General features: G+C 36.5%; 1 protein-coding gene across 3 annotated transcripts in view; it reads left to right on the plus strand.

Moving 5' to 3' along the window:
* The first annotated feature begins 1,273 nt into the window (after positions 1 to 1,273).
* The window catches only part of LOC108709206 (ephrin type-A receptor 3), a 201,934-nt gene continuing 178,186 nt past the window's right edge, over positions 1,274 to 25,021 (plus strand). For all 3 annotated transcript variants that reach the window (XM_018248850.2, XM_041583372.1, XM_041583373.1), the window contains exon 1: positions 1,274 to 1,868. In XM_018248850.2, coding sequence (XP_018104339.1) covers positions 1,781 to 1,868 — 88 coding nt within the window. In that variant the 5' untranslated portion in view covers positions 1,274 to 1,780. The remainder of the gene's footprint in view (positions 1,869 to 25,021) is intronic.

The raw sequence follows: 25,021 nt of genomic DNA on the forward strand, positions 1-25,021 counted from the left end.
TTATTTGTCTATCTATATCTATCTATCTATCTATCTATTTATCTATTATCTATCTATCTCTCTCTCTCTCTCTCTCTCTCTCTCTCTCTCTCTCTCTCTCTCTCTCTCTCTCTCTCTCTCTCTCTCTCTCTCTCTCTCTCTCTCTCTCTCTCTCTCTCTCTCTCTCTCTCTCTATTCGTAGACAGTACAGTATACATATCTATCATCTGTCTGTCTGTCCAGCCATCCAGCCGTCTGTCTGTCTGTCTATCTATCTATCTCTATATATTTATCTATTTATTTGTCTATCTATATCTATTTATCTATCATCTATCTATCTATCTATCTATCTATCTATCTATCTATCTATCTATCATCTATCTATCTATCTATCTATCTATCTTATCTATCTATCTATCTATCTATCTATCTATCTCTATCTATCATCTGTCTGTCCGGCCGTCCGGCCGTCTGTCTGTCTGTCTGTCTGTCTGTCTGTCTGTCTATCTATCTATCTATCTCTATATATTTATCTATTTATTTATCTATCTGTCTCTATCTATCTATCTATCTATCTATCTATCTATCTATCTATCTATCTCTCTCTCTCTCTCTCTCGCTCTCTCTCGCTCTCTCTCTCTATTCGTAGACAGTACAGTAGAAAAGCTCTCAAATGCTATTTTGCAGTTTCACTTACCATTTTAACCCTCTCACTGCTGACATTTCAAGGTGATTTCACTTGCTAGGCATTGCTAGAAAACACAAATAAGCAATCCACAGTGTCATCACCTCCCACAGCACTTCAAAGTTACAAATGTAGGACATAAGAATTTATGTAAACAAACTACAACATTTTACTGAAACATTTACAGACTGTAAAGTTTCCACAGTGTTAAAGCCAACATGGGGGGAGGGGCTGCTCTAAAGAGTTTACAGATTCAATAATCTGCTATCATTTCTTTGGCGTAGCCTTAAACCATGAACGATTTTGTATCATTGTCAGGCTGTTCCCTTCCCTGCTGACAATGCAGAATTTACATTGTCGGGAGGGAGAGGGTTAAGCCAGGGTTCATTGTATAATGTTAATACATAGGCAGCAAGTTTAGGCAGCACAAGACTTTTTTGGACAGGAAACAATATATCAATTTCATTATTACTGTATTTTTACAATGTAAAGCACTAAACATCCTAAATTTGCCTTTGTATATCTGATTGTGTTCAACAATAGTAGCAACACAACTCACTTCATTCACCTGTAAGGTTTATTCTCATTTTCAGCCATTCAACAAATAATAAAACGGACTCCTCCATAACACTCACATTATAAATGTTTTTCTTTTTAATTTCTTCTCCTGCTGCTTAATGACATGCCAGTGAAACTTAAAGAGATCTCTCCTCTTTAAAGGGTAAATAGGCAATCTATGTCTTCCCCCCCCTGAGAAATGAATTCAATCTGTGCTTGCACTATGGCAGCTGCACTTCATTTCCTTTTTTTTTTTTTCCTCCAACACCGTAAGCAGGTTAAACAACCTCATTGCCTTTGATCCCCCTGCCAGTCACCTGACATGTTGGCACTCCCAGGTGTCCTTGCTGGAAGTCGGCTGCTTTTAGGACCCAGCGGAGCAGGGAAAGTGGAGCAGCAGGCAACCAGCAGACTCCTCCTTGTCTCCAGTGTCAAACTTGACATCAGGCTGCTCAGCGAGCATGGTAACTTCTTCAGCAATCAGAGCTGCAGTCACATCAGTGGCATGCTTAGTGGAGATATGCTCCTTCCACTGCCTTCTGTACTCCAACTCCAAGCATGGATTGTCAGCTCTTCTCCATCCTCCTGCTTTGCTCCATCTCAATCAGCTGCTCAGGGGAACTGATTCCTCATCCTGCTAATGAAGGTAAAAAAAATTCCTTGGCAGAAATATCTGACTTTAGCACAGAAAGCGAGTCCGCTCAGTGATAGGCTCTTTCTTGTTTTAATAATTGATGGGAAGCTTTTCATTCTTTCTTTGTATATACTGTATTTCCCAGCTGCATTTGCCTCCGTGAAAGGCTCTGATACATTTGTACCTGCTTATTTAAATTGAACAGAGGCATGCAATATTCCATCAGTTTGCTCTTACTCTACGCCTTGCTCTCTAGCCTGTTCCTGGGCACCCGGAGTTGGGTGAAGTCGTTGTTGCTGTGTGTATAGGTGATTCTATGGAATTACAGTTGTTCTCTACAAAGGATTTCCATAGAAAAATAAACAAAGAGTTTAGACGTTTGATTCCCAAGTATCCAGCTAAAAGGATTAGATTTTTGTTACTTTTTGTTTTTTATGTGATAAAATATCCGAATAGTATCCCTTTCTGTATCTCTGTCCCTAATGAGGGGGCTTTTATTAAATAGCACAACCTGAGAATAATATATCGATCACGTTATGATCCGGCGATACCTTTAACGCCACCGAATGCTAATTTCGTGGTTCGTATATTTTAAAGTGGATTCTCGGCGAAACTTGATCCGGTTGTCATTAGAAGTGTTGCAGTTCTGTTGTACAGGTATGGGACCTGTTATACAGAATGCTCAGGAACTGGGGCTTTCCGGATAATGGATCTTGCCGTAATTTGGATCTTCATACCTTAAAAAGATACTCACACCAGAAAATAACCTTTTTTTTTATAGCCATCATAATGTTGTCTTTCAATGCTATTTATGATTTTGCCATAAAAGTATTTGCCTGATACTTTTACATTACCTTTCTTACCCCCATGTTCCTCTATCAGGGGGCTGCCATATTTGTGCTGATTAACATTAGAAACTGTAACTGACAGACTGAGAAGGGACAGGCAGTTTGGCAAAACAGTCAGGTTTATGAACTTTAAGTAAAAATTACTTAGAAAAGCAGAACGCTCAGCAAAAAAATATCAACGTGAGCTATAGCTAACTTTTAATGTAGATTCATATTTTGGAAAAAAAAATTCAATGACAGTATCACTTTAAGTCTACTAGAAAATCATATAAACATTAAATAAAACCCATAAATTGGTTTTGCTTCCAATAAGCAGCAATTATTAATATCTTAGTTCGGATCATGTACAAGGTTCTGTTTAATTACAAAAAATTAAAAATTTTGCATTAATTGGATAACATTGAGTTGATGGGAGACGGTCTTTCCATAATGCAGAACTTTCTGGATAACGGGTTTACGGGTAACGGATCCCATACCTGTACCTTCTTTACAAGTCCACAAAGACCATTACGGATGTTGACCTAGGACACGGAAAAGGGTGCCGTGCGTAAAACTATGTTGTGCGGCAGAATTTACTGTGTGTGTATCTTTAACTGCAGCAGGGGAACTTTTAAAGTGAGCCACATGAATGGGATAAATCTGTAGCCATTACGCTCTGAGTCCTTTGTGTGTTGTACATTTCTGTAATACTGTAGGTAGCAATATTGGCTGCTGCGAGAAGTAAGTTCATCATTCCAAGTCATGTATTTAGTTGTAACTATAGGGTACTTTCTGATGAATAGATGTGGCCGATGTTATCCTGTAGGAAAACAAGTATTTTACCTTGGAATAATGAATGTCAGGGTCTGTTCCTCTCTTTCTTCCTCTTGTAATGGTAATGGAACTTTGCAGGTTAAAATTGTTTCCCACTGTGTGTGTGTAGCGCCTGCTCCTTAGATTAGATAATGAAAAAGCCCTCTGTGCTAATGCAAGTAAAGGCAATGCTTAACTATGCAATAAAACAGCACATCAACAACACACTAAGGGGCACATTTACTAAGGGTTGAATATCGAGGGTTAATTAACCCTCGATATTCGACCATCAAAGTAAAATTCTTCGACTTGGAATATCGAAGTCGAAGGATTTACAGCAAATACTTCGATCGAACGATCAAAGGAAAAATCGTTCGATCGATTCAAAGGACTTTCCTTCGATCAAAAAAAGCTTAGAAAATTTATGGGGAAGGTTCCCATAGGCTAACATTGTAGCTCGGTAGGTTTACAGTGCTGAAGTAGGTAATCAAAGTTTTTTTTAAAGAGACAGTACTTTGACTATCGAATGGTCGAATAGTCGAACAATTTTTAGTTCAAATCGTTCGATTCAAAGTCGTAGTCAAAGGTCGTAGTAGCCTATTCGATGGTCGAATTACCCAAAAAAAAACTTCGAATCCTTCACTTGAGCTTAGTAAATGTGCCCCTAATAGTATATAAATAATTACCTTCTAGATAATGTGTTAAGGCTAATGGAAAGACGTTCCTGCTCCATGGAGCTTAGAGTCATGTGGGCCTAGTTGTAAGAATGCAATGAAAAAGGGAATTAAATACATGAAACATTGTGGTGTAGTGAGATAATAACGAGGAAGTGTGTGTATGTGCTTCCATATACAGTATACGTGTGTGCATGTTTGTGTGTTTTTCCATGAATTCTGGAGTGTTTGCTGCAGGCCCTAAATCCTAGAAGGATCCCCTGGCCACAAAATGACCTTGAGTAATGCCCAAATATGTTGCACTAATGTATTGCACAATCATTTTCCACTATCTTAGTATGTATAGTACTGATTCCAAACCAGTGGCTTGTTTTGTTTTTATCTTTTCTTATGCTACAGGACAAAACTCCTGTATTGTCCCCTTTACTTATTACCAAGTCCTGTGCGTGTGTATGTGTGTGTGTTTAGGCCTGTATGTGTGCAACAACAGAATTGTAATGCTACTATCCATGTGTATAAAATAAGCATACAGTATGATTCTTTAGTAGTAATGGGGTAAACAAATCACTGACCTGCTTTCAAATTAGGTAATTTGTTTGTCTTTCAAGGAAAAATATTCTCCCACTGTTCCTCTTACCGCAATAAATACATCGTCCTTTGGCTATATATATATATTATATATATATATATATATATATATATATATATATATATATATTATATATATATATATATATATATATATATATATATATATATATATATATATAAATATATTAAATGTATATATATATATATATATATATTAAATGTATATATATATATTAAATGTCAAAAAAGTGATGGCACTCGCAGAATTTACACAATTATCAGATTTATCAAAGGTTGAAGTGAAAATTCTAATAAAAAAAATTCAAATTTCAAGCTAATTTTTGTGTACTTTGACTATGGAAATTTGAAAAAAAAATCGAAATTTATCATGTACTGTCTCTTTAAAAATTCTACTTCAATAGTTTGCCATCTAAAACCTGCCAAGCCTGTCTATGGGGGACCTCCTAGAACCCATTTAGTCAATTGGTGAATTTTTGTGTACTTCGACTATGGAATATTCGAAATTTGAAAAAAATTCAAAAATTCGAATATCGAAATTTATCATGTACTGTCTCTTTAAAAATTCGACTTCAACCGTTTGCCATCTAAAACCTGCCAAACCTGTCTATAGGGGACCTCCTAAAACCTATTTAGTCAATTGGTGGACTTTGAGTTTTTTTTGGGGAAAAACTTTGAATCATTCAATTTGAATGCACAATAACATTGATTCGTACAATTCGAATTTGATCGAAAACGAATCGATTCGATGGAAAACAGACCCATCCAGACAAGCGCACCCATGTCTTCCAACTTATCGAGGTGTGCAGCCCACATTTATTATTTTATATATATAACTCTATCTACAGTATCTTGCTATCGGCTGCTGAATTTCACAAATTGAAATAATCTGTTCTAGCTGTAGTTGAAACTGTTTGGGTGGGCAAACAGTTTGTTTCATAGGGTGGTAAATCAGTTAAGGATAATTCATGGCTGTACCTTTATTGACATGAATCATTTGGAGTGTGTCGTACTTTTGTAGACTAAATATTTTCTTCCTATGCCTGGGTGTAGAACGGAAAGTACGTATGCCATATAGTTGACCAAGCCAATGTGTTCTTTAAACCTATTTTGGAAATGAGATCTACGTTTATGACTTTAAGCTTTTATACCGTGCAAATGTTATAAGGTCATAGAAGCTTTGCTTCATAACGAAATAGAATGGTCTGTTCCGACATGACCAACATGAAATTGCCATTGCTGTCAGAACAGATGGACTTCACTGCAGTTTTCAAGCCTTAGAAAGAAGTGACACCCTATTTAATACCCCTGATTGTCGTCTGAAAGCCACACAGTTAGGGATTAAATAGACATATTAATTCTATTTGTCGTGAATCTCTGCCATTACTTACAACTGAGCTACATTGTGCACCTTGCTATGTATTTTTGTACTGTTGAAAGTCAACAACATTTTTTTGGGCAACCAGAAATCCAAACCATTGTCCCATTAAAAGTTTATAATAAAGATGTAAACATGGATTAAAAATACTCTGAGGATGTGAAGACGATTTCCTTTTAAGTCTAACATGTCATTATTTATATGCCTCACTAGGGATTTAGCGAATTTTTTCGCCTTGTTTCGCCGCAAAAATGATGCCCATAGACTTGTATGGCGTTGTGCATCAAAAAAAAGCCGTACAACAACATTTTTTTGCCGCCATAGACTTTAATGGGCGTCTGTGAAATTTCGCCCGCAGCAAATTTTTTTAAACGGGTTAAATTCGCCCATCCCTATGCCTCACTAAACGCAACTATTTATAGATGGGATTAACAATGAGAAAGTAAAGAATTATAAACAAAGTTTTATTTTTTAGCCCGAATAATAATATATTGTCCCTTATCCGTTATCCAGAAACCCATTATCCAGAAACGTCTGAATTACAGAAAGGCTGTCTCCCATAGACTCCATTATAATCAAATAATCCAAATTTTTCAAAATGATTTCCTTTTTCAATGTAATAATAAAACAGTAGCTTGTACTTGATCCCAACTAAGATGTAATTAATCTTTATTGGAAGCAAAACCAGCCTATTGGGTTTATTTCATGTTTAAATTATTTTCTAATAGACTCAAGGTCCAAATTACAGAAAGATCCGATAGCCGGAAAACTTTAGGTCCCAAACATTCAGGATAACAGGTCTCATACCTCTGCTACGTTATCATCCCACGATTAAAATCAGCAGCACCAAACAAATATATACCTATATATAAATAAATAATTTATAATATATCTATAGACAGTCATTAGTTATTAATTTACCCTAAAAGTTAGATACATTAAAAAAAAAGTAACATCATTACTAACATCTGCATTATTCTTAATAACAGAAGAAAAACATCGTTATTAATGGAAGTTTAATATACATTTGAAACGCTAGTGTCTGAATACAAAGTCCCAGTTCTTCCAGAATCATTTATACCTCTTAGTAATAGGTTTATCATTTTTTTTTAAAGCATTATGCTAAGCTTAAGGGCATGAGCTTAATCCCCCTGCCTCATAACCTGTAACAGTTAACTTCTGACCCGGGTCATTTACAGGATTATTAGCAAATTTATTTAAGATGTTACTGACAGCCTGGATTGCTTCAATAATATTTTGTTTTTAAATGAAGAAAAACAGCAGAAAATATTTATATTGGAAATGTTGGTTACAGGGCTTTTGCCTTTAATAAAAATAAAATAAAATAAGAAGAATTTAGTTGTTTATTTATTTTTTAGTTTTAATTAAAAAAAAATACAGAAACAAGGCACAAAATTAATGAATGGCCGCAACAATTAGATAAAATTAGCACTGATCAAATGCTAAGGGCTGGTGTGAAAGAGGGAGGTCTCTATTAGCAATGTTATCTGTTATATTGAATATTCAGTCTCTGTAACATCTGTTTTTATAACTGAACTTCACACAATGGTTTTAAGTTATTCTTTGCCAATTAGGCACGTCGTGTAGGTAACCTATATTCTAGGGGTTGCTGCTTTTTTTTTTTTTTTTGTGGCAATTTCTCACTTGTCTGCAGAATGTGAGAATGAGAAACTAATACAAAATTTTAGCAAATAAAATTCTTTTAAATAGGAAATATGATTGTTGTCGTGGGCTGTTATAGAAGCTACATCCCTAAGGCAAGAGTTTGCTTCCCACGTGCCTCCTTACTTGACCTTTGCTCATATTAATTCTTGGTTGTATAAAATATGTAATAAATATATACATGGATACTTAATAAATCAGAAGAAATAGAAGATGGTGGAAAAGATGGAAAATTTCCCCTCGCAGGAAAGCAGAATCGGGGCATACAGGGATATTTAACTATAGATTAAACTGCTAAATCTGCTGCGATAAAAGCACACGATGAAGGATGTAGGCTTCCATTTGAATAAACTCTCTACAGGAGAAGAGAAGATAAAGAGAGATATTGTTTTGAAAGTGGAGAGACATTTTTTGAAGAAACCAAAAAAAAAAGAGGGGAAAGAATAAATGAGTTGCTCAGTGTTTGCTACAGGGAATTGGCCCAGCGGCAGATATATTAATACTGCATCTTAGAAATGCAATTAGTAAATGGGATTACTGCACAAAGGAGACAATGAAAAAGGAGGGGGAGAAAACCGAGACCCGTGTATTTCACTTAACATAATATATAAAGAAGATGGTTTGATTACGATCATTTCACCTACTGTCAACTTTTGTGCATGTGAAGAAATCTAGGGTTGCTTACATAAGATATCAATTGCACGCTAATGGCACCTAAATTCCTTTTTTGGAGCGATGCTATCTTTTATATCCTATATATATATATATATATAGTAGCAGATGCACAGCCAATAACAGATACAGAACGGTCACATCTGAAAGTTATTGGGTTTCCTAAATTAGGAAGTGTGAATCCTGGAGCATAGAATAAATATTTCCTGAATAATTCCGGCCAGATTTCTATCCAGAGTCCTTTTTTTTCTTTGACCCACATATCCAAAAATGTTTTTTAATGCACCATTGCCACGCAGAAGTCTTCTAAGAACATATTCTATACTATTTATGTATGAATGGCATATAATTCAGCAAAGTCTAGTTCAGCAACAGTTTGAAGGATTCATATCTACCAAATCTAAGGACTTAATTACAGTTTGGGTTTCCCATGCCAGTTGCCATATTTGCCTTACATGAACACTTTCCCTAAGTACTGTACCTCTATGGCTGTTAGGCCTGCCCATGCAAAAAGGAAATGTAGCGGGGGTAGAAGCCGTTTTTGACCTGAGAAAATGGATATTTGCAAAATAACTGGACTTTACTTGCCATTCTTTCATACTACAAGCACAGGAACAATGGAAAGTGCTGTATACCTGTATGTTCATTCTCTGCTATGTTATTACTAATGGAAATACAGTTATTGAATCCGTTATGCGGAAACCTCTTATTCAGAAAGCTCCAAATTATGGAAAGGCTGTCTCCCATAAACTCTGTTATAATCAAATAAACAAAATTTTTCAAAGTGATTTCCTTTTTCTTTGTAATAATAATAGGGACCATTTATGAACAGAGCTGAGCGGGGTCACCTAAAATGGATACAACTATTGGGCATATCGATGATATTCATTAAAGGTACTTGTTTCTGCTCATACTGCTTGCACTTCTTTGTGGTTGCCCCAAGTTCCATTGTATCCATCCGGCTGCCATCCTTGGAATGTGGCAATAATTCCAGGGTTTCTGCATCAATAGATGCAACAGACTTGTGCCTGAGCAGAATCCCCACTCAGACAATGGTGTTTGTTTTGCTGCATCCGATGGATACGGATGGATATGGATGGATACGGATGGATATGGATGGATACGGATGGATATGGATGCCATATGGATTCAATAACACTGGAATTCTGGGGGGGGGGTGTAAGAGTGCATTGTGGGTATAAAACAGAATGATTTGTGTCTGAAACTGCACTTGGCAGGCTGTACTTAAGTTTATAAATTGTGGACCATTTATAACGTTTACACAACTTATATCTATAGTATTTCACATTTAGTTGATTTGTGCACGGTTTCTTATAAATCGCAATGAAATGTGCACTGCACAAGAAAAATTGGTAAATGACATGAGTGTTGGTGAGAGTGTGAACACTGTCTATGCTCGTTGGTCACAAATATATTGATGAATATACTTTGGCAATTGTCACTCATACACCGAGTGTAAAATTTCACAATTTGCATATGCCAAATAAAACATTGCTATTATAATCCCGCATTAAATACACCAATCTTGTCCAGCTTTATAAATATAAACAAGTGCAGGGCAAATCTGTTCACTGTGCGAATATATTAATGATCCCCACTGGGTCTTATAAGTGTCGCAACCCAAGAATAAACAAAGCCACCTATCGATTTTCATATATCCTGGCCATGAGGCAAAATGGTGATAAAAATGGCACTTTAACCATTTTCCACAGTAGGAATATTGTATATATATATATATATAGTATATATACTGTAGTAATATACGAATGTTCTGGTTTTAATGCATAGTATATGCAGTATCTTATTATATAAATGTGCCCTGTGCTATCTTATCCCAGTAGGCAATGTGTATTTATTGCAGAGTTGCCATTACCATTGCCTGAAGTCATCACTAGACCTAATTGGCATTTACTAGAACACTTCACACTTCACACAGAGCTCCTTTTTTCCTGCAGACCAAGTGGAGAGCCATTGCCTGTGCTGCTGGTTCTCTGAAAATTATTTTGGCATAGGTCAGAGAGATGTGCTCCTCACTGATGACGTATACATTAGAGTAAACTGTACACAAGTAGTGCGGGATACGTAAATTCTTATGCAATGACCAATCCAAAAACAAACCTATATTTAGTGCTCCCTGAAGCCATTGCCATACAAGGTCAGGCTCAATTATAACATGACACCTTAGGAAGGTAGCCTTCTATTATCACTCATTATATGTGCAGAAGAAAGCAGGGTTCCTATTAGAGCCCTTTTATTATATCAACATCTGATCTATAAAAAAAAAAAAAAACATTTCTCACTCAAGATAGCAGCATGTTCTGTCATCATATCAATCTGTAACAAAACTATTTTTATCTGATTGACCTGGTTTCTGAAATTGCCTGGGGACGTGCTGGTGCTGGTTCAGTAAGGGAGTATTCTTGTTTTCCCGAACTGTGCCGCCTGCGAGGGTCACTGCTGAGCTGTTCCAAGTTAAACAGCAAACAATTCATGGATGATCGCTGATTGCTCTGCTTGCCTGGAATTAGGGCTTCCTAACGCTGGGGGCTGTTTGACAGTTTCTACTTCTTCTGTTAGGCTTTGCTGTTGTCTAATAATAGATTTGATTGAAGGGAAAACTCTATTGGGGAAAACCCGAATAACAATATATTATGAACTAGTTGCCTGTTGGAAAAAAAAAAGTACCTACCTCTGCACACTGGTTCATTAAAGATAACACTATTATCTGTTTAGACTTATTGTAAAGTAAAAATATAATTTGCATGGGGGAAAGGATTTGCAAATGATAAAGTGCTAAGCTTTAAGCAAACAGGTACAGGTATGGGACTTTTTATCCAGAATGCTCGGCAAAAGGTGGCAACCCTTCCGTGTATAGACACCTTCATTTGATTATGTCTAAATCAATAATAAGGCGTTCATTTATAATTTAATTCCCCTTATTTTAGACAGTCCCTCTTTTGACAGCTCAACCCGCAGTCCCTCATTTGTACTGGAAATTCCCATTTTTCTCTGCATTGAACGGCCAGAAAAAGAAACAAAGTTTCTAACTTAGTTGGCTTTTGGCAGAGAGCCCAGAACAGCCACATCAGCAGATGATACTTTGGTAACAATTTCAAGATAAGCAAATAAGTAATTGTAACAATATAAGATAACAGGTCCCTTAGGAAAAGTTAGACTCACATCTTAAAGGGCAATTTACCTTCATTAGCAAAACTGTAATAACTGAAAAAAAAAAAAACAGAAATATGTTCGAACTTTTATAACCTGCCAAATTTTGTAAAATGAACATGGTAATTAGGGGGCATGGCCACAAAAGTGGGCGTGGTCAAAAAAATTGCCACACTACACGTGTCAACTTTTTTGTCCCTCTTTTTATTTCCAAAATGTTGGGAGGTATGATTACTTACAAGAACCTACCTGCCCATCCATACCTTGGGCAGAGTCCTGTAGTGGCAGGGTTGGACTGGGCCGGCGGGACACTGGGAAAAAAACTCAGTGGGCCCCACCAGCCCAGATCCGCACCCTGGTTTTCTTCCTTACAGTAAAAAAAAAAGCAGTATGCGTGCTGCCGCTCGCTGACGTGCATGCGCGAGTGTGCTCGGTTTGGCTGCTGGACAGAAGCCACCGAGGCAGCATCCCCAGGGGTGGGGCCCTGAGGCAGAAGCCCCGGTGGGGCCCCCCAGTCCGACCCTGTGCAACGGGTTGGGTACCCACGGGTTACCCTCAAAAAAAGTCGCCTGCGGAATGAGGGTAGGATTTTCAGGTGCGGGTACAGATCTGAGGGTCTGAGGGTTGTGGGTTTGCGGGTTGCAGGTTGGGTTGTGGGTCTCATCTAAATGTCTTATCTTATGTTATATTGTCTATATTTTACTCCTATTAAAATTTTACAAAACTTGTTTCTGTCCCACCCACTATTGATGATGTCACTTCCTGTTTGCAGCAACACCACTTCTTGATTGATGATGGTCGGCGGGTTGCGGGTCAGGTTGCAGATAAGGCAGTTGTGGGTCCAGGTCGGGTAGCGGAACAAAGTGGGTAGATATGGGGGTTGCGGTTCGGGTCGTGGGCTGTGGGCATGGGTGTCCGCAGAAAATTTTCCAGGTGGGGGCAAGTAAGCTTATATCACATAGGGTAGTGTCCCATTGAAGATGACCTATCCCAATGATGATAACTTAATTAGGGGGGGAAGTATAAAAAATGTCTTGTGTTGTTGAGATTTAAATTTACAGACAATTATTTGGAATTAGCTGGAAAAGTCAGGGTGGGGCAACTGCCCCCTCTTGCCCTCTTCTGCGGACACCCATGGCTGCAGGTTGCGGGTTCGGGTCCGGTCTGGTCTTATTGAACATGATGTCTTTCAAATATGACTGATATTAGGGAAACTCCAGGTATACCAACAGCAAAAACAACCCTCTAAACCCTTATGAAGGGATACCATAAAATGAGCCTGGCACCGGCATGTCTGTGTGCTGTGCATAGTTCAGCAACATAGTTATAAACTAAGAAAAACCACTGACATCTGCATGTTGTGACAATAAAAATTATTTGTTGCCTTTATATTGTCCTTAACAAAGACACGCTAATGAAAAGGCAATTTAAATCTAAAACAATATTCCACTCTCTGCGGGTTCATTAGAACTGGCACTTTTAATAATGAATTAAATAGAACTATTGACTGCGCCATTGTGTCTCCTGTCTCCCCTACAGAAAATAAAAGGATCTGCCAGCGACAAGGTAACGGATTAGCTTTGGCTCATATTTTGTCACATAGTAAATATGTGTATATGCCAAATCCCTGTGTATTTCTTGCAAATTGGAACTGCTTTGCTGTGTTGGAACAGACATCAAAATAATAGCTGTGTTTGCATTTGTATGTAGGGGAGGTCTCCTCTTGTATACAATGTGGCTTTTTTTTCTTTAGAAACTGTAACTGTCACGGAACTGACCGAGAATCTAGTTTGACTGTGTCACTGGGACAGAGTAATTATAGTACTTTGAAAATAGAGATGGCAAAAGATCAGAAACAAAGAAAAAAAATCCAAGTTAAAGGATCACTGTCTTCAGAAAATGTGTATTTAATAATTCACTTTCTGATATAGACTTATACAGCAGATATTCAGTTTCCCTACAACCTGTCTGGTGCTGCTAGGGTTCAAACCGGAAACCTCCTGGTAACTTTTGGTTTACTACTTTGCCAACACGTTTCTGGTGATTCTGATCTATTTAGCTGTCCTACCAGTCATATCCCAGCAGCCTTATTTATCATGTAAGGTCAGCCAATCTGCCAATCAGCCAATAAACCCTTAGTCTACCTCACTTCCTTGTCCTGTCTGGTCCTGTCCAAGTCCTGTCCCTACACCTGTACAATCCTACTTCTGCCTGACGTGTGTTTACCCCCTGCTCCATTACAGTATGCTCCTGCTTGTCCTGTCTCTACACCCTCTTCAGGCTCCTTCTGCCTGTCCTGTCTCTGTGCCTCCTCATCCTGTGCCTGTCTGTCCTGTATCAAGACCCACTCGATCCTGCTCCTGTCTGTCCTGTCACTACATTTGCTCAGTTCCTCTTCTGCCTGTCCTGTTTTTATACCAGGTTCATTCTGCTCCTGCCTGTCCTATCACTACATATGCTCAGTTCCTCTCCTTCCTATCCTGTTTCTATGCCTGGTCCATCCTGCTCCTGCTTGTCCTGTCACTACATATGCTCGGTTCCTCTCCTGCCTATCCTGTTTATATGCCTAATCCATTCTGCTCATGCCTGTCTAGTCACTACCTGTGCTCAGTTCCTCTCCTGCCTGTCCTGTTTCAATGCCCAGTCTATTTGGCTCCTGCCTGTCCTGTCTCTACACCTGCCCATCAGACTCCTGCTTAAGCTGTCACTACATTTGCTCAGTTTCTCTCCTTCCTGGCCCATTTTTATGCCTGGTCCATTCTGCTCCTGCCTGTCCTGTCTCTATGCCTGGTCCATTTGGCTCCTGCCTGTCTCTACACCCGCTCCACCCTGCTTCTGTCTGATGTGTCCATACCCCTTGTTCCATTCAGCTCTTGCCTGTCCTGTTTCTGCATCTGTTCCATCCTGCTACTGCCTGTCCTGTCTCTATACCCTCTCCATGCTTCTTCTGCCTGTTGTGTCTCTTCTGTCCTATTCCTGTTTGTTCTGACTTTGTGCAACTCTTTCCCACTCCTGCCTGTCCTTTCTCTACCTCCACTCTGTACTGTCCTGTTCTGTTCCTAGTTTTCAATGTCACTAACTTAGTTCCTTTCTGGTCCTTGTTTGAAGAATTCCTTCCCTTTCAGATTCCTCATACAGTCTTAAATAAACTGCCTTGGTTTATGATCTACTTTGGATTATCTTTCTATCTTGCTTTGCCCTTCTTATCTTAATCTTCCTGCTAATTAAGTGGAGTAGGATTCCAGACGTCTACACTGGTATAAACAAACAAGTCTTTCACATACAGGATCTGAAACGCTTGTGGATTGATGTTTTGTTACAAAATACAGTAGCTATTGTCTTAGATATAATGTACAACAAGACTGCTGTTTGTGAGGGTTTCAAACAAAGAAAGGACCAGCAAACACATTTCTTCATACAGGAACATGCTCACAAATCCTTTCAGTTTGTTCAAAATCCATGGAATTATTTTTTCCCTGAACCTAATAAATCATTAATAATTAAGTAAATAAATAATAAGAAATATTAATTAATTATCAAATAACCTATTATTTTATTAAATTACTTTTTTTATTATTTTGCTGATCACATCCCTAACTGGATTTTCTAATGAGAAAAAATCAGAAAAAACATTTTGAAGATGAACATGTCCAATAAAGTAACTTTTTTATGCTTTCCCTTCCAAGTTGTTCTCCTTGATCCAAAAGTTTATTGACTTTCTTAAATTAAGAAAAATATTGTAAGTACAAGTAGTTTTTATTTGCAAACCATAAGTATTTTTCTAAGACCATAACAAATATTAAAATAATCAAACCAAATATAATTTTTGCCTTAAAAAAAAGGAATATTTAAATAGGATAATAGCCAGAAGTAATTAAACAAAAACAGCCTTAACAGATATATAAATAGGGTAAAAGTGGTTTGTTTCAACATTCGACTGAAACAGAGATTTTCATTACGTTTTAACACTGGAGGGAGAAGTAAAATAAAACCCTAAAATATCAAAGCCTTAAAAAATAATAAGATGCTGTCATAAAAGTTTATAAAACATATTTAAAATTTGTATTCACTTATATCAACCAAATTTGTGCCAAGAGGTCATGAAAACATGTAAGAAATATAAATGCTGATGCTGAAGTTAAACCTGACTATGCATTTTAATCTGGATTGAATGTTTATTGTTCTAAATGAGATTCAATAAAAGCTGCCATGTGTGTGTGAGTGTGAGAACAGGTTTATTTTTACTGTATGGTTTTAAAGTATGTATAGTTATTGAAATGTTTTTAAATTGAAATAATTACACTGAGCTTGTAGATTTTCTATCTATCTATCTATCTATCTATCTATCTATCTATCTATCTATCTATCTATCTATCTATCTATCTATCTATCATCATCTCTCTCTCTCTCTCTCTCTCTCTCTCTCTCTCTCTCTCTCTCTCACTATTATCTCTCTCTCTCATCTCTCTCTCTCTCTCTCTCTCTCTCTCTCTCTCTCCCTCTCTCTCTCTCTCTCTCTCTCTCTCTCTCTCTCTAGCTATTATCTCTCTCTCTCTCTCTCTCTCTCTTTCTCTCTCTCTCTCTCTCTCTCTCTCTCTCTCTCGCTATTATCTCTCTCTCTCTCTCTCTCTCTCTCTCGCTATTCTCTCTCTCTCGCTATTATCTCTCTCTCTCTCTCTCTCTCTCTCTCTCTCTCTCTCTCTCTCTCTCTCTATCATCATCTCTCTCTCTCTCTCTCTCTCTCTCTCTCTCTCTCTCTCTATCTATCTATCTATCTATCTATCTAATGTAAAACAAAGCAGGGGATCAACAGACCTGTCTTTGCTGGGGAACTAAGACATTGTTTAAAAAGTAAAAACAAGGACTTAAGCAAATGCTGCTTTCAATGTCAATTGTTTTCACAGATAACTTTGCCAATTTTTCATAAACTTACATTGAAATTTTTATTTTGGGGTTGACTTGCCCTTTAAAGCTACCAGCCTTCCTGCATCATCTGGACCACCATCCCCAAGGCATTAATAACACACAATAAATAATTTTTAATTTTTAATTTTGTTATTCTTTCTGTATAATGTGGCAACACATTCAGAAGGGAGTATGATTTTGGAGAAAGCCAAATATTCATAAAGACTTCCACTGTAGTTGCCAACAGAAACAGACCTATGTAAGGTAGCACAATAAGAACAGAATTCACACCCTTGTTTGTCTGAATCAGTAATCACATCTTGACAATATGAGTCTTTTTCCAATTACTAAAGTGTTCTGCACAATGGCTTTTGAGCTCAGTTCAGCTCCGGACTTGTTTACAGCTCAGTAAAATAGAGAGACGTGACTTTTCTAGAGGTGTTATACAGATCCGTCTGTTTTGTCTTGTTCGGGTCAATCGACAGAAGTGCAAAAAGAAAAGGTGACAACAGTGGATCTGCTTAACACTTCTATTGAAACAAGGCAGATAGTGTACATATGTGACTATCTGAATGTGCGTTTGTCAAGAGAGAGAACAGAGGAGGAGAAGGAGGAGGAACTTTAAATGCTTTGTGTTGTAGTGGAAATATGGTGGGACACATTTTCTGTGAAAGGAAGTGAGAAACAATTCTGAAATGTGCAATGGGAGTGAACTGTTTGCACGTGGAATTGATTAGCACTTCACAATTACCTGCTCAATTGCTTGTAGATGTGGTGACTTGAACATGAAGACCTCTTGCAACAGCCGTTATGCAAATAGATGGCACTTACAAACTGGCAGATTTATCAGCAAAAAACTCTATCCAAGGCAATTTACTCAGCTCCAAGCGGAGCTACTGTACATAAACAGCTTGTAGAGTAAACTGCCTTCTTTAGAGTAAACTGTCAGTAATCATAAAATCTTTATTACCATGGCATCTACATTGTCACCTATATTAATCAGCGACTTAATCTCCATCCCTACAGTGTAGTTTAGAAAGGCAATAAAATACCCTTGGGATTATTTATGTGGATTCTGAGTGTCTATTTTCACTTGTAATTTCTCTAATTAGCTCCCTCATATAGTTTAATCTGTTTTCCAACAAAACATCCTTCTTACATTAAATTTTTTTATGATTTTAAAAAAATATTTTATTTATGAATTACTGTGATCCCCAATCAGTAGCTCGCAAGCATGTTGCTCTCCTCCCCCTTAGATGTTGCTCCCAGTGGCCTCAAAGCAGGTTCTTATTTATGAATTCCAGGCTTCAAGTTTTGGTTGTATAAAAACCAGGTGCACTGCCAAGACAGAGCCTCAATGTAGCTTGACAATTCACATAGGGGCTACCAAATGGCTAATCACAGCACTTATTTGGCCCCCCAGGTACTTTTTTTTAATGCTTGTGTTGCTCCCCAACTCCTTTTTCTTCTGAATGTTGCTCACGGGTTCAAAATGTTAGGGATCCCTGAATTATACAACTGGGGTAAATTGGTCACATCAGTCCCTCTCTGCTCCAGTGGAGCTTACAATCTAAGCTCAGTTTGTCATTTACACAAGCACTCAAAGAACATGAGCTATTGCGTACAGCACCCAGATCAAAATCAGATTATGTGCTTGAACGAATAATACAGTCATGGGATTAGTTTTCCAGAAACCCCTTATCCAGAAAGCTCAGAATTATGGGAAGGCTGTCTCCCCTAGACAGACTCCATTTAATCAAATAATTAGAATTTTAAAAACAAATTTCCAATTTCTCAGTGATGAAAAACAGTACCTTGTACTTGATTCCAACTAAATTAACTACTAATGTTTTCTGGATAATTGATCTTTCCGTAATTTGGATCTTCATACCTTCATTTGGCTAGAAAATAATGAAAACATGAAATAAACCCAATAGGCTGGTTCTGCTTCCAATAAGGATTAATTATATCTTGGTTGGGATCAAGTACAAGTTACTGTTTTATTTTTACAAAGAAAAAGGAAATCATTTTAAAATTTTTGAATATTTGCTTAAAATGGAGTCTATGGGAATCCATTAATGATAACGGGTTTCCGGATAACATATCCCATATCAGAACTATAACTGATCCTTACTCTAGGCAAAACAATTGGGTTTATTTAATGTATAAAATATTTTTAGTAGCTTTAAGGCATGAACATCCAAATTGCAGAAAGACTCTTCATCTAAAAAACCCTAGCATTTTGGATAACAGGTCACTGTCTGTCGCTGTGCCATACGCCTTATACAGGTTTAGGACCTGTTATCCAAAATGCTCAGAACTTGGGGTTTTCCGAATAATGGATCTTTCCGTAATTTGAATCTTCATTACTTAAGTCTACATAAAATCATTTAAACAATAATTAAACCCAAAAGGTTTGTTTTGCCTTCATTAAAGATGAATTATATCTTAGTTTGGATCAAGTACAAGGTACTATTTCTTGATTACAAAGAAAAAGGGAATAGGTTTCATGAATTTGGATTATTTAATTATAATAGAGTCTATGGGAGACAACCTTCCAGTTATTCAGAGTTTTCTGGATAACAGATCCCATACCTGTACATATAAATAAAAGCTGCCATATTGCTTCACTGGCAGCATAACTTCTTCATTGACATGGCTTCTACATTGTCACCAGTATTAATCAGTAACTTAATCTCCATCCCTACAGTGTATCTTAGATAGCCAATAAAATAGTGAACAAATGAATGGAGGACACTGGGGTAACAGAACTCTGCTCCAAATCTTCCTTTATTAGGAGTGTAACAAACACACACCAATAAATACTCTCAGGTTCATTTATGTGGATTCTACTATCCTACTTATTGCTGCACAACGCGTGTCTATTTTCACTTGTAATGACCCCCAATTAGCTCCCTTTTGTAGTTCAGTCTGTCTTACAACAAAACATTCTTCTTACATTTAAATTTTTTATGATTTTGAAAAAATACATCAAGATAATGGATCTTTCTGTAATTTGGATCTTCATACCTACTAGAAAATAATTTAAACAATATTCAAGCCCAGTAGACTTGTTTTGCCTTCATTAAAGGGCATGTAAAGGCAAACAAATAAAATTCCTTTTTTACTTTCTTTAATGAAAAAAAAACCTCCAATATTCATTAATTAAAAAACATGTACTGTTTTTATAAGAAACCTGACTGTATGCAGTGAAATTCTCCCTTCATTTACTGCTGTGGATAGGAATTGTCAGATGGTCCCTAACTGCTCTGCAGGGAAACAATCATACTTATGAACAGCAGGGGGAGCCCACGCCTTACTTTCCAGCCATGCAGAACTCAAGCAGCTTTGTTTATGACGATCCCTAAGCAGCCCAGACCACACTGAGCATGTGCACAGTCTTAGTCTTGCAAAGATGTTTAACAAAGTTACTAGAAGGTGACCCCCTGTAGCCAACTTTGAAAGCATATATTATTTGTTTCATTAGGCTTGTGGTGCAGTAAGTTCATGTTTATATTTAGTAAACAAAATACGGCATTTCTAGCCTTATTCTATTTTAGACTTGACATGCCCTTTAAAGATGCATTATATCTTAATTTGGATCAAGTACAAAGTACTGTTTCTTTATTACAAAGAAAAAGTAAATTGTTTTTAAAATGTGGATTATTATGGAATCTATAAGAAACAACCTTCCCATAATTTGGAGCTTTCTGGATAACGGGTTTCCGAATAATACCTGTACATATTAATAAAAGCTGCCATATTACTTCATTGGCAGCTCTCTGCTCTGCTAGCAATTACATGGAAGTGCCATATGTATAAGACAATTAAAATGTTGTTTTGCTTAGTTCTGTAGACACCATCTATAAGTCTGCTTCCAAAAATATTTTTTAACGCAAATATGCAAGGAGGGAATGTTCTATAGAGACAATAAGCTACAGAATGTGCAATAATTGTATTTTCTGCATTTGTTTAATTTGCCAAAATACTTATGTTGTACCACCCTTGGCTTTATTAACTCTATAAACAAACACTTATTTACATAAACTCTTGAAAAAGGAGTATAATTAAGAACATGTGTTTTTTTGGGGTATTGTTTGTTCTACATTTAGGAATAATAAACATGGATAGAGATGTAACAGAGCATGTTCTTTTCTGTGGCTGACATAGCATATACAGTATTATCTCTTCTGTTGAATTCTTAAAAAACAGTTAGTGAATTGCACTAAGTGGTAGCTGTAACAGACTCGTCTATCAGGAACCTTGAAAGTAGCGGGTCAACTCAGATGCACAGGGAACCCCAGTGGCCCCGGGCTTTCTGATGTGGAATCGACAAGGAGTTAGTGCGTAAATAGTAAAAGTCCAAAAAAGAGGTACAGGCAAGGATTAGGCAAGGCGTAGTCAAAAACGGGCAAAAGGGTTGAGGCAGGTGGCAAGAATTGAGAAATGCATTTTTAAAGGGAATTTGGCACCAGAATTCGATTCTGTTTGCATGAAGCTCGCATGGGCTTGGACCATGATCATATGGTTTGACAAACTTTTTGAATTTAACAGCGGGCTTCATTTTTTTTTATACAACTAAAACTAATTTTAGAGTAAAGTAATTCTAAGATATTCAGAATTCAAAGAAATGCAGAACCAGTTTATATAAATAATTTAAATGGTTCACACTAAAGAAAAAGATCAACTAGAAGTGGCCATGCATTGAAAGAGCTGCACGTTTGGCGACCTTGCACCTTGAGGTTTGCGATATCAGGTTGATCCAATTGTTTGGCCCCGGGACCAAACAATCCTATCATTGTTATGGTGATACAGGACATTGGAGTGAGGATCACATCAACAACCTAATGAGATTCACAAACCTGTCATAAGGATCTCAAATAATGAGGTAGCACTTTAAATTCTACATTTTAAAGGTCCAGAAAATTAAAAAATGTAGCGCCTGATAATAAACTGCCTTCTACATGTTGAGTTCGAATTGTTATAAAAAACTAAAGCATAAAATGTTCCAGAAAAAAACAGTTGCCATGTCTATCCTCATTAGAGCCATGAAGAGCTTCAGTCTAGCTGAGAATGTTGGGAGTTGTAACTCAGCTGAACATGCAGGAGTTTATAACCCTAGTGTACAAAATTATGTGAGTTACATTATTTTTATGGGTATCGTGTTGTAGGAATGCATTTATAAAAACCATTAAATCTTGATGGGCCACCCTGTTTAAAAAAACACAGTTTGGCTTGTGCAGTGCTGTTTCCTCTGTGATTTGTATGATCTTTTTTCTTTTTCATGCAAGGGCTGCACTGTCATTTATGTTTTTTTAATAAAAAGATTTTGTGTAATTCTCACACAAGTGTGGAACCTTCAAACTGATGTGTGAACATAATAAGTAAGAGGTAGACTTGTGGTATAAAATAACTGTAAAACAGCTCTCAAGTTGCACAATTTACTGGTTGCTCTATAACATGGTTAATAATTCCATATCAGTTCAAATGTATATGTTCATTCTTTACTTTAAGTTTTATTTTAGAAAACATACTATTTGTAGTGATGGGCGAATTTATTCGGCAGGTGCGAATTTGCGGCAAATTCCTGTGATTCGTGCCAAATAAATTTGCGAAAGCGCTGCAAAAATTCACCATTTCGACAAAAACGGACGTCGGCGTCCAAAAAAATGGACGCCAGTGTCAAAAACGGATGCTGGCGTCAAAAACGAAACACCGGTGCCGTTTCACGAATTCTTCCACCAAATTTGCCCATCACTAACTATTTGTTTGGATTGCAAGCTTTTGTAAACAGTGCCCTCTAATCGAACTATTTCCATCTCTAAGGATTGGTTTCTTGCATCTAAGTTCTAATATTATTTTAAAGCATTTTTCCCCCCAGGAAACAAAGCAAATTCACAAAAATTGTTGTTGGTGACATAAATGTGAATTTTGCATCATAGCTGTACCAAAGCTTGCCCATCACTAAAAATTAACTATTTTGTTTTTATTTTACCCTGCCCATTTATCTTTTGAATATAAATCAAACTAACCCCTTTAGCTCCTCCTTTCCAATAGTTGAAATGTCTTAATGAGAAAGGTCTAATTAGCAGTTCTAATCAATATATAGTGATGGGCGAATTTGTCCCGTTTCACTTCGCCAAGAATTCTCCCATCACTATCAATAAATGTATGTCATTATATTTCTCAGTTTCAATATACTGTATATATACCAGTCCGCAATATTTCTAGAGATTACTTTCTTAGGCTTATAGATTGCCTTTCTCATGGAAATCAAAATGTAAATGTCAATTTTCTGTGATTCACTGGATTCAATTTTTCAGCACAAAAAAAGTAAATAAATCTGGCATCTTAGTTCATAAAAATAATTTTTGGGGAGCACATGGAGTATTTTTTATTTTTGTTAAGTAGTATTTATTCTGCAATTAGAGATGAAGAATAAATTTCTTCGAAATAATTATTATGTCTTTATTTAATTAAATCAGTGAAAACATTTTTAGCTATTTTGTTCACAAAATGAAGGGGCAGATTTATTAAGGTTCGAATGGTAAATTAAATTTTTCAAAAATTAAATTTAAATTTGAATTTAAAAACACCAACTCGAATCTAAATTTGAATGTAAGTTTAATCACATCTCGAACATGGAAACAGTTCTAATTTAAATATTTGCCACCTAAAACCTGCCAAATTCATTTAAAAGTCAATGGCAGAGGTCCGATGACCCATTTGAAGATGTTAATTGAGGAAAACTCTATTCGAATTTAATTAAAATTTTCCGCTCTAATATTAGACGTTCAAGTTTTTTCATAAATAACCTCCCATTCGAGTTGGGAGTACATTCAAATTTATTATATAGTATATTTATAAATTAACATAAATTTGATAAATAACCCCCGAAGTCTCTGAACCCATAACCCCCCATTTTATGCTTACATATAAAGTATACATAAAAATCAAGTTTTTTTTTAATTTATACACATGAATTTATAGTTTGTAATAAACCACTAAAGTAAGAAAAAGCTGTTCAAGTAACAGATTTATTGTTTTCATTTTTAATTTAATGCAAACAAATCACATGTCGAAAAAAAACAGATGCTGACTCTGTTAACACGTTTTCCTATAATGTGTGGCTACAAATCTGGTTTAACAGACGCAATAACTACTTCCCTTTTAGGTGTTTTTTAAAGAAGGAATAACAAGTGGATTTTAATTTAGTGTGAGCAAATGGCAAAACATTCAGCAAACCATTCACCACTGGGGAAAAATATATCTCATTTAAGTGGGGATAATCGAGGAAGTGGTTAATATTTCCTAAATACAAAAATAAATATAGCTCAAGCTTTTTCAGCACACTAAATTATGTTAACATAAGTCATGTGGCACAAGTAATGAGAATAGGAACTAGGCTCTCACTTTAAGTGGCTAAATTCAAAGCTCAGAGACAGATTTATTTTTAAGCACAAATTTGTTCCTGCAGCCAGTCGCATATGTAAGTGGGGCCAACTAATTACATTTTTATATACCATTAATCTATTACATAAGTGTATCCAAAAGACAAAGCTGTAAAGCAATTTTGTTTTAATAAACATGGTGTGAATTTAAGGCACAAATCATATTGAATTTGAACATGATATAATATAGGAACAGACTTACAAAATCCAAAACAGGAATTCAGAGGGATTTCCAACAGTTTGATGGTTTGCAAGTGATTAACACTTTCCTGACTGCCAGGAAAGATTTTAACAAATTGATACATTTAGGGGCAGATTTATCAAGGGTCGAAGTGAATTTGAGGGAATTTTCAAAGTAAAAAAATTTGAAATTCGAAGTGGATACTTCGACCATCGAATAGGCTACTACAACTTCGATTTCGACTTCAAATTCGTTTCGAAGTAAAAACACTTTGATTATTCGACCATTTGATAATCGAAGTACTGTCTCTTTAAAAAACTTCGACTTCAATACTCCGCCAAATTAAACCTGCCGAAGTGCTATGTTAGCCTATTGAAGTAGAAGAAAAATCGTTTGATTGATGGATGAAATCCTTTGAATCGAACGATTTTACTCTGACCACAAATGGCCATATTCGATGTAAAAAAACTTCGACTTCGATATTCAAAGTCGAAGCTATTTCTAGTTCGAAATTTGACCCTTGATACACCTGCCCCTTATTATTTGGATCAACGTGTCAGCCGGTAAGAATGTTGGTGCTATGAGTTTAGCAGGGTGTTAGAACTCATTGGGGGGATTAACAATTTGGATAACTCTTTCCTGTGCTCCATAGTGTTAAAAATGAAAGCATTTTTTAATAGAACCACTTGGAAAAAACTGAAGATTGCATGTAAATTAGTCCCATTAGTATTTTCATCAATTCATTTATTTCTATTTCTTATTATAATGTTGGAGCTTTAGCTA

The sequence above is a fragment of the Xenopus laevis genome, chromosome 2S (genome assembly GCF_017654675.1).
Source record: "Xenopus laevis strain J_2021 chromosome 2S, Xenopus_laevis_v10.1, whole genome shotgun sequence".
Lineage (NCBI taxonomy): Eukaryota > Metazoa > Chordata > Amphibia > Anura > Pipidae > Xenopus > Xenopus laevis.